The sequence below is a fragment of the Mastomys coucha genome, unplaced genomic scaffold (assembly GCF_008632895.1).
Source record: "Mastomys coucha isolate ucsf_1 unplaced genomic scaffold, UCSF_Mcou_1 pScaffold14, whole genome shotgun sequence".
In the NCBI taxonomy this organism is placed as follows: domain Eukaryota; kingdom Metazoa; phylum Chordata; class Mammalia; order Rodentia; family Muridae; genus Mastomys; species Mastomys coucha.
In genome coordinates, this window is record NW_022196896.1 from 129,338,276 (window position 1) to 129,348,654 (window position 10,379).

At 42.6% G+C, this 10,379-nt stretch overlaps 1 protein-coding gene across 1 annotated transcript in view; it reads left to right on the plus strand.

Moving 5' to 3' along the window:
- Positions 1 to 10,379, plus strand: part of Man2a1 (mannosidase alpha class 2A member 1) — a 160,012-nt gene that overhangs the window by 136,764 nt on the left and 12,869 nt on the right. Inside the window, exons 18-20 of the mRNA XM_031368592.1 lie at positions 1,356 to 1,497; positions 2,523 to 2,656; positions 8,323 to 8,526. Coding sequence (XP_031224452.1) covers positions 1,356 to 1,497; positions 2,523 to 2,656; positions 8,323 to 8,526 — 480 coding nt within the window. The remainder of the gene's footprint in view (positions 1 to 1,355; positions 1,498 to 2,522; positions 2,657 to 8,322; positions 8,527 to 10,379) is intronic.

A 10,379-nucleotide genomic window follows, 5' to 3' on the forward strand; every position in this document is an offset into this window, starting at 1 on the left:
GTTGGTTTTTTTTAACCACAAACTGGGTCTCCTAACATTATTCTTTTATTGTCTTGGAGACTCTTTGCCTGGAGCCAGGCTGTGTACAAGGCCACATTCCCCAGGGAGCTCTCCTGCTGCTTGCCAGCCTCTTGCTTTCACATAGGGGCCCCCTGGTGTTGTTTGGTATGTGTTTACCCAGCTTCTTCCTGTCACCTGATGTTCCCACACTGTCTCTCCATGTGTCCACATTTCTTTATTACAAGGATGTCAGGTTTGGGCCATGTCAATTTCTGAAATCAGTTGTTTCAAAATCAGATCAGTTTCACAGGCTTAGTTAAATATGAATTTGAAGAGATAGCATAATCAGTAGGGGGTGGGGACCAGTGAGGGCTTGCTGAAGATGCTGAAGGTCAGACCTGGGAAAGCTTAGGCAGGCCCACCCTTCCATTGCTAAGGCAGATCCACCCTTCCATTGCTAAGGCAGACCCACCCTTCCATTGCTAAGGCAGGCCCACCCTTCCATTGCTAAGGCAGGCCCACCCTTCCATTGCTAGGTATTCGGTTCTCATGAGTCTCGGTGCTAACTTTCTGCATTTACTGTTTTTGAGTTTCATTTTAAACTTTCACAAGTTTAAACAGGAAGGTGGCATTTTGAAGTGGTAGGAGTAGAACCCAGAGTCCTGAGCACATACTGGCTTTCAGTACTGATAGCCTCACAAAAGGTAAAATCTGGGTAGTGCTTTCAAACCCGAAGCTGCAGTACTGGAATTCAGAACTATCCCAATTTAAAATAAACAAGAGTAAACACTGAAAATTTTTAACTATGAGTATGTACTTGATTATAATGTAATATGCTAGAGGATTTGGTGGCAAGCTCTGTGGTGTTTATTAAAACTGATTCAAGAATAATAGATATTTCTTGAATGGGGATGGAGAGCTATTGTGCTTAGCATTCATTACGAAAGCAGTATGTTAGATCTAGATGAAAAATGAATACTTAATACCTTCATAATTTGTTTTATGCAAATATGGGAAGCTAGAAGACTTCTGCTGGGCATTTTTTATTGTGACTTTAAATAGAAATGCCTGTTTTAAAATCCGGACAAGGTCTACCTTTCACAGTTAAAAATCGTCTTTGGGGGCCTTGTGGTTTCTCTGTGTATGATTTTAAGGAGTGTTTTAATATATATATGTGTGTGTATGTGTGTGTGTGTGTATATATATGTATATATATATGCACATATATATATATCTTTGCACAAGAACAGAAATTATGCCCTTTCTCTTTGGGAAGGAGATAACTAAATAATCTAATTATAAAAGTGTATCCATAAATAATACTTGTACAAAATAAGAATTGCTTGGTTTCCTAGATTCAACCGAGAAAGACCATGAGCAAGTTGCCTCTTCAAGCCAATGTTTACCCAATGAGCACAATGGCGTATATCCAGGATGCTGAGCACCGGCTCACACTGCTCTCCGCTCAGGCTTTAGGCGCTTCCAGTATGGCTCCTGGTATGCGTTATTAATATTCCACTCTGAAAGCTCTCCGTTCTAACTGTTTAATATTTCTGTGGTCAAATGTATTAATTATCCTCCTCATTAATTGCTATCCTTTAAGAATTAGAGAAGTAGTTAACACAGGGCTTTATGAGAACTACATAAGATGAATATCCTCAGTCTTCAGGTAGTGAACAGGAGGCTAAGACACCTCGCCTGGGTGGCTTGAAAGATAAAGTGTTTCCATTAGCTTTTCATTGTAGCAAAAATACCTTTGGGTAAGAGATACATTGAGGTTCACAATCTCAGAGGCTTCAGGTTGGCTCTCTTGATTTTAAGCTGTAGTGAGTTGACATCATGGTAGTTAGGAAGAACAATGAGAGAGACAGGATAACGAGGGAAGGGAGAGGATGCACCTCTCTAGCTTTCATCCAGTGACCCCATTCATCTAAGCCCTGCCTGTGACAGCCCAGCCCAGCTAGCCGTGAATGCCCTGGGAGTTACCGTTCATGGAGTTGGTTTTGATCTCGTCACTTCTGAGTAGCCCTGATAACTAAGGACCAAGCCTCCAACAGACTGGCTTGGGGAACATTTCATGCACAAATTGCAGCTGAAATTTACTCTTGCTAGCCTGCCGATCTCTGTGATTTCCTGGATTGGAAACCTAAAACTCCAGAAGTTTTTGTTTTTGTTTTTGTTTTGTTTTGTTGTTTTCTGGATTGTGCTGGTGTGACCTAGCCCCTCCAAGGTCCCTAGGCTCTGTGTGTTGAAGACCTGCTCCGCGGCTGTGATGCCATTGGAGAGTGGTTGCTGAGCAGGAATGAAGGAAAGCAGAAATGATAATGTGTTTACGTATTCTTAGTAGCTGCTTAGATTTATCAAAGATGACATAGCCTGTTGTCTCCTGGAGTATCTGGTCCCCCTCCTAACTCAAGGAGAGCTTAATTCAAAGCAAGGCAGCTGGGCTTCTGTTAAAGCGTCCTTCAATGAATATCTGCATAAAATTATCCTGGTCAGATTTCTTTGTTTCTTTATTTTAGGTCAGATTGAAGTCTTCATGGATCGAAGACTCATGCAAGATGATAACCGTGGCCTCGGGCAAGGTGTCCATGATAATAAGATTACAGCTAATTTGTTTCGACTCCTGCTAGAGAAGAGAAGTGGCGTGAACACGGTAGGAGACACTGACTAGTCTTTCTTATGTTGGTGGCTCTTCCTCCCCAAAATTGAAGGTGATAGCAATAGTTTAAATGCAATTTCCAGTGTTGAGATGTCTGTATGATAGATTTAGCTCATATTTATAGAAATGTGTCAGTTAGAAATATTAAATAAGGGCTACATTTGGGCCATGTAGTGGTTTTTTTTTTTCCTTTCCCCTTACTATGTAGCCAAAAACAATTTCAAGGAAGCCATTTGGGTGAGATTCTTTTCAAAGAAAGGCTGATTTATTGAGCTAACAATTACAGAACAGATGGCTTACCTATACAGTCATTGTATGCTAAGCCTTAGTGACGGTATCCTAATCTTAAACTCATTGTTTGCAAACAGACTGACTTTATGCCTTCCATAGTCAGTATTCATTGTGAAGTGGTCAGACAAGCTGAACTACAGGTGAGCAACCTGTCTTCTCATTGATAGCAATATAGACACCAGAAATTTACCACTGGCTTGTGGACCCCTCATGTTGGGTCCCTTGTCACCTAAGTGTCCTGCATGTCTCTCACTGGTGATTTCTGCTGTTGGCTCACTGGTCTTCATTCTTTGCCAAGTTCTTCCTGTGCCCTTTTGTTCTGTGGCGTGGTTGCACACACCCTTTCCTGCTCCTTGTCAAGGGAGATCTTGGCAGTAGTTGGGACCAGAGATAACTTCTTTCCTGCCCACATACGCCCAGGCTGCACTGCCATCTCTTAGTTATGTCTGAGTGTGACTACTTGATCTCCTGCTTTGGACCTTAAATTCCACGCGAGTCCGGACTATGCCTTTCTCTGCTTCTAGGATCATTTCTATTTATTTAGAGGAGGGAGCCAATGTGTCATATAAATGGCTGCCCACACGTGTAGTGAATGAGAACTGCAGAGCCTCGCGTGCTGTATTGTTGCCTGGTAATTGTGGTCCTTCTAGACTCCTGAAGCATGCACACCTCATCTGCAGATACCTCCGGCCTCTCTGCCTGTGTAGATGGTTTATATATCAAATAGATTGATGGGATGAAAACATGATTTAATGTAAATGATTTTATAGTTTTGAGAATGACTTAGGAAAAAAGTAATTCGTATTCATTTTAGATGTTAAAATTTGTATCAACTCTTAAGACTTCTGGTCTTAATCACTGACGAAAGAGCCTGGTTTGAAAAACTAAAACTGCATTGGTTTCTTCTCTGGTTGTCGATACTAGCATACAAAACATCTGTTTACTATAGCAATGAAAATATTTAGACCTAGAAATCTTACACTTAGAAACTAAATAATTTGTTGATTCCATTCAGAATTCCTTGCATAGCAAGTGAGTTAATTTGATCTAGGATTTCTATAATCCTCTATTCGTTAAATTTTTCTTTTACTCCATTATAGATTCTAGGGCTTGAATCCATAGCGCCTTTTAAATAAAAAATGAACTAGAGAAGGAACTATAAATTTTAAGTTGTAGTGAGATGGATTTAAAAGACACTTGATTAAGAAATGTTTTATGTCCCACGGTTTAACTTACATAGCAATTGTTTTTTTTTTATTTCAACCATTCTAATGTTCAAAATAATGATGATGAAACCGTTGTGGAAGGTAGAGATCCTCAGACTTGTGAAAACACTGGACAAGCTGAGTGGTGTGGGTCCTGTTCTCAGGCTGCCCTGCAGAGGCAGTGAGGACAGAGAAGGATGGGGAGGCTCCAGTGGAGACACTGTTCCTACTGATGGTCCACAGAAGTGGGGAGTGGAGATTATTTCTGCTGTTGACCTCTTCAGGGTTTGATATCTATGACACCCCTCCCCCTTTCTGGCAATGGCTGGCATAGAAAGGGCTATTGGTGACATGGAAGCTGTGTTTGTGTCTACAGTCATGCTGTGGGTGCCAGTTCTTTTCCTATAAGGAAGACAGATGGGGAAAGGTCAGTTAAAAACCTACTGTAGAAAGCTTACCAAGCTCAAGAGCAAATGTTCATGTTAGTGGGAACCAGAAGCCTGGTAAGCCTGAGGGGACACATCCCAGAATATCCTGATAAACATGAGGACACAAATCCCACAATGCCCTGGTAAACCTGAGGACACATATCCCAGAATACCCTGGTAAACTTGAGGACACACATCACATTGAGAGTTCTATGTCAGCTGCAGCTGATCGTTTCTGTATGGGAATGCTGGTCCAACATAACTCAGAGTTCTAGTTTCTTGGTCAAAAAGCAAAAAGCTGTTTAGCAAGGGCTTGAGGGTACCTTCTCTGGGGGGGGTGGCAGTTGTTTTTGTTTTTGTTTTGTTGTTATGGTTTTTTGAACAAGATCTGACTATATAGTCCTCTGTGTGGTCAGGCTGGCCTCAAATTCACAGAGATCCTACTGTCTCTGTCTCCCAAGTGCTGGCATTTAAAGGTGTGCAGTACCAAAACTTGTTTGTTTTGAAATCCGCATTTCTAAAGAGTTAGCTTTTTAAAACCTTTAATGCATGCAGACACACTAAAACATGACTTCTTTGATAAATACACTTTCTAGCACAAACATTTATTAGGCTTCTACTGTGTGTCAGGTCAAAGTGCATAAGCAAAGATGGTTTCTCTACAATGGCAATAGGCTGAACTGTGGTTCACTTTTAGAGAATTTGCATCGCATACACCAGACCCTGGGTTCCATCTACAGCACTTCCCCACAAACAAATACGTAACTGGAGCCCTCTCTCTTACACATAATCAGCAAGTTACATCAAGAGGAAGCCTTTGATGCTTAAAGATCAGACAACACAGGTGACATTAATAAAGGACACAAAGGGACAGCCAGAGAAGTTCAACTCCTGATTAAAGATTACCGCAGCACAGAAGGTTTCAACTCTTCTGTGTGGTTTGGATCAGCGTAAGCTGGAAACTCTTTAATGTCAAGCTGTACAAGGAAGGCTAGACCCATGTAATCTGAAACCTTCCAACACACAAGAAACCAAAGAACGTTGTTAGTCCCTGGCAGTCCGGTAACTGAAGGTAGCTTACAAACTGTAGCGTCTCCTGCTATGATGTTTTTCCTAAAACATTTAGGTTGTTCCCAAGACCTGGAGTTTCGAACACTGCCTTTCTAGTGAGTTAAAAAGTATAGCAGTTCATCAGGTGGTGGTGGCACACGCCTTTAATCCCAGCACTTTGGAGGCAGAGGCAGGAGGATTTCTGAGTTCGAGGCCAGCCTGGTCTACAGAGTGAGTTCCAGGACAGCCAGGGCTACACAGAGAAACCCTGTCTCAAAAAAAAAAAAGAAAAGAAAAGAAAAGAAAAGTATAGGAGTTCATCTGTAGGCATCCTGAGGAGCACAGGAATGGGGAAGGGACCCCTGGCTGAGTCTTCTATTTTCTGGCTGGGCCAGCCCCAGCACTATTATTTGCCCATCAGACTTTTATGGAGAGAAATAACTACACCCTTCTCTTAATTCACTTGTCTTGCTGAGTACAGTAAAACTGACAGACCTTTAATTCTGTGAGTAGTTGCATTTAAAACGGTTTCCTTTTACAACATTTAGTCAGAACATCTTTGATAGTGAGCCTTGTTTACTCCATGTGAGAGTCTGTGGTGGCTGTTCACAGCTCAGACCCACAGAGCAGCCTGTAGCACCGTCCTTGGGTCTTACCTGCAGAAGCTTTCCGCTTTACATTGCCAAGGTCTTATCCTTGGAGCTCCTGGTTCTGTGGATTTGGGCTAGGATTTGGGTTTTGTAACGGCAGCCCACGCAGGAAAACACCTGGGTCAGGGGAACAGATTTGGCTTGGACGGCTGGTACAGATGCATAGCATTCCGAATGGATGATTCATCAGTGGACTGCCTCCTCTGAACCCGAGTGTGCAGGATCCCCCAATACAGAACAAAACCATAGAGTGTTTCCCGAACACATCTTGACCTAGAGTGGACCGAACACCTCTTGAATCTTTTAAGGCTGTATTTTCCTTTCTGTTGGAATCTTTCATCTTCCATTACTCAAAAACGATTTTGTCAGCAATCCTGACCTAGATTGTGGAGTCGTTTGATCCAGGAGTCCATTTAAGCCTTGTCGAGCACACTCTCTTTTCTAGCCGTGTTATTCTGCAAGCTGTGTTGAGTGGCAGTATTGTTAGAGAACACTACCTTATGTGCCTTATTCAATCTTTACAGAGCATGTGGATACATTTCAATACAATTCTTTCACAACTAACTTTTTGTCAGAATTGTCATCCTGCAGCATTCCTCTGGTACCACGAGGTAGTATTTCTCTCTCCACGGTCTGAATTGTAATGAGTTCAGCTGTTAGCTGAGCTCGGGCACAATGTAAGCTGCCTTCTGCCATCACCCTTCTGTCCAGTGCTCGTCTGACATTCTGAAGTCCAAGCTCTGTATCTTGTAAATCTAGTCTTTTCACACAGATATACAAGTCAAACCTTTGAGTGCTGTATCCCACAAAAAGATGTAAAACCTGGAGACGTTAGTCATTTAAAAACTTAAATACATCCGATGTAGCTTCCCACACGCCTTCTTTTATCCCTTGGGCATGATTGGCTAAGGGTCTACCTAGGCATTGATTTTTCAAAATTTCTTTTCTTCCTTTTTTTGAGACATGGTTTCTCAGTGTGGCCCTGGCTGTCCTGGAACTCACTCTGAAAACCAGGCTAGCCTTGAACTCTCAAAGATCTGCCTGCCTCTGCCTCCTGGGTGCTGGGATTAAAGGCATGCGCCCCCATGGCCCAGCTGATTTTTCAGTGTTTTATTATCTAGCTTTCGAGGTTCCTAACCCTGGTAGATTTATTTGATGTTTGACATATATAAATGTTGCCTCATGAGGATATATTCTAGCTTAGAGTGAAGTATTTTTAAAATGTGCTGAGTAAAAGGATACTATATAAATGTATATGTTATATAATGACATACAGAACAGTTTTCCTGATTTAAAATAAAATGGAATGAAGAAGTTGGTGCTAACTTGCCAAATTCAAAGATCACAGATGATCTATATATGTTGCCAGTGTTTTTTATATCTTAAAAACATCAGATTCTTTTGATAATTTTGTTTTGTTTATATTGTTAGGTAATCTCCTGTAGCTCAGGCTGACTTCTAACTCAGTATTTAGCCAAGACTGCTAATTTCTGTTGGCCATGCTGCAGTTAGAAGCATGTACCAATACAACCAGCTGGTTTGGTTTGGTTTGGTTTGATTTGGTTTGGTTTGAATTGCATCAGTTGATAAGTCTTAAGTTTCAAAGGTTTTTTTGTTTTTTTTTTTTTTTAAATCATCTATATATGCCAAATGAACTCAAGAGTGCATGAGTGAAACCCTTAGGAGGGTGTGACACATTAGACATTGTGTGAGACATGGGACATTACTTTTCTTGTACTTTGAAGGGTTTGTGGTAGGTTGGGAGTTTTCATAAAAAGCTTCTCATTATCAAAAAAGTGGAATTTGTTTTTAGTGTTAACTAGGTGCAAGAGATGGTTAAACCTTGGGTTACTGGACACTGATGGGTTGTCTGCTATAAGCTTCACACTCTACTGTGTATTTTCTCTGATGGTCATCTGTGAAGTATACCTCACAGTGTTCATGTGTTTTTGTATTTAAACTTCGTCGGGCAGTGAGTTGATGTGATGGGTGCTGCAGATAGAAAACGTATAAGCTCTTGTGCTTTTTCTCCACAGGAGGAAGACAACAAGAGCCCGGTCAGCTACCCTTCCCTCCTCAGCCACATGACTTCGTCCTTCCTCAACCATCCCTTCCTCCCCATGGTCCTAAGTGGCCAGCTCCCCGGCCCCAGCTTTGATCTGCTTAGTGAATTCCCTCTGCTGCAGTCCCCTCTGCCCTGTGACATCCATCTGGTCAATCTTCGGACAATCCAGTCAAAGGTAAATGCCAAAATATGTCTGCATGGACTTGCTTCTTATGTTCTATACTTGGTTCAAGGGTAAGCTTTGGAGCAGTTGCTCCGCAGGCCTGCTCTTACAGAGGACCTCAGCTCAGTTCCCAGGAACCTGATCTGTAGCTCACAACTGCCTGTAAGTAAACTCCAGGTCCCCCCTCTTCCACTCTTCTACACTTTGTGTTTACACACACACACATATACACAGCAAAACCACATACATAGAGGAATAAAAACTTCAAAATAACATGTAGTAAGCGCCCCTGTGTATTGTGAAATAATTACAAGGACTTCCCCTTTTGGCTACTCTATGGTTAATTTGCAGTTTCTCTGGCTTAGCAAATATCCCCCTATTGATTTATTTACCTCCCAGGGCATTCCTTTGTGGTGAATGGATCAGAGTTTGAGCCTGTGCTGGCCTGGAGTCTCATGTTGAGAGCAGAGCCAGGCTCTTGAGTTCTAGTTGACTTTTGTTTGTTAGTCAGAGCTCTAAAGTCAGAGAAGCAATAAATGCATTGTGCACAGAGATGCTTTGGTTTTTCCTATCTTTTGTTTGAAAACATTGCAAATCTTGCCCTTGTGCGGAGAACCAACTTTCAGGATGTTTGAGGAAGATCCTGGAAAGGCTTTCTTAGGTTTCCAGTGTAACTGCTAGTGTGTTTCGGTTTATAGTTACATCCGTATTTTAAAGTAAAAAAGGTTGCATGTGGAGTGATTACAGATCAAGTGTAATGCAATTGTTTAGATGTTGCAAGCAGTTGCATAGCTGGATGTAGTGTGTGATAGGGATTCTGTGGGAAATATCTCATAGCAAATGGTGTCAGTGAAGACCTGAAGGAGCTCAGCCTACCTTGAGAGAGGGATTTGAGAGTAAAGAAGGCAGAGTGAGTAAGAAGGTATGAACGTCTATACTGTGGATGTTTAGGCTTTCAAAGACTTCATCCCCAAGATGAGGAACTTACGACAGGCTATGCAGGAAGCTGCATGACTTGAAATAATGAAAACAAACAGTGCATCTCTGCATAGCTGTGTGTGTGGATTTGTGCAGAAGCACTAGTTTGTTCATGTGAGGTGAACATGCAGAATCTGTGTTAAGCATCCTAGCTGTTAGCCAGGCGCTGCACTCGCTGCACTCACAGCTGGCAGCAGACAGGCAGATGCCCCTGGCTTCTCAAGTGTCTTTTCTAGTGGGAGGAGAAAGAGGCCTACAAAAGAAAAACTAAACAAACACGTTAAATGGTAGTGAGAGTGGCGGATGGCAAACGGGGCCAGGAGCAGGTCAGACAAGGTGACACATGTTTGCTCAGGTGGATAAAGGCCCCTTAGGGAGGGCAAGAATTGGAGTAGAAGCCTGGAGGGGTCAGGATATGAAGGTCCATCCAGGTTTCTGGTCCATCAGGTGAGGGCAGTGAGAGGAAGCTCTCGGCGGAATGAAGAGCAAGTGTGAAAGCCGTGAGCGATACCTGTGGCCAGAATATGGGAGTTTAGCTCTCCTTCTGTCCGTTGCTATGGCTCCTGCCTTGAACAGAGAGAGCTCACACATGGGACGGGACCTTCTTATGAATAAGTGAGTTGTGACGCTGTTCCCTCTAGGGTTCTAGCACATTCTTTGATGTCTTTTCTTTTTGACCCATGAAAACCAGAGTGGCCCATGGAAAGAACAGCTGAGGGGAAGGTAGTGTCTTTGAGGTAACATGTCACCACATCATAAGCTGAAAGGGGACAGAAGAGCAGAGGGCAGGAAAGCTTCCGCAGCACAAGTTCCTGCGTCTTGACTTAGATGCAGGGGTCATTATCAGCCTGAGAATGCCAAGGGCTTCTGGTGGGGGGGGGGCGGGG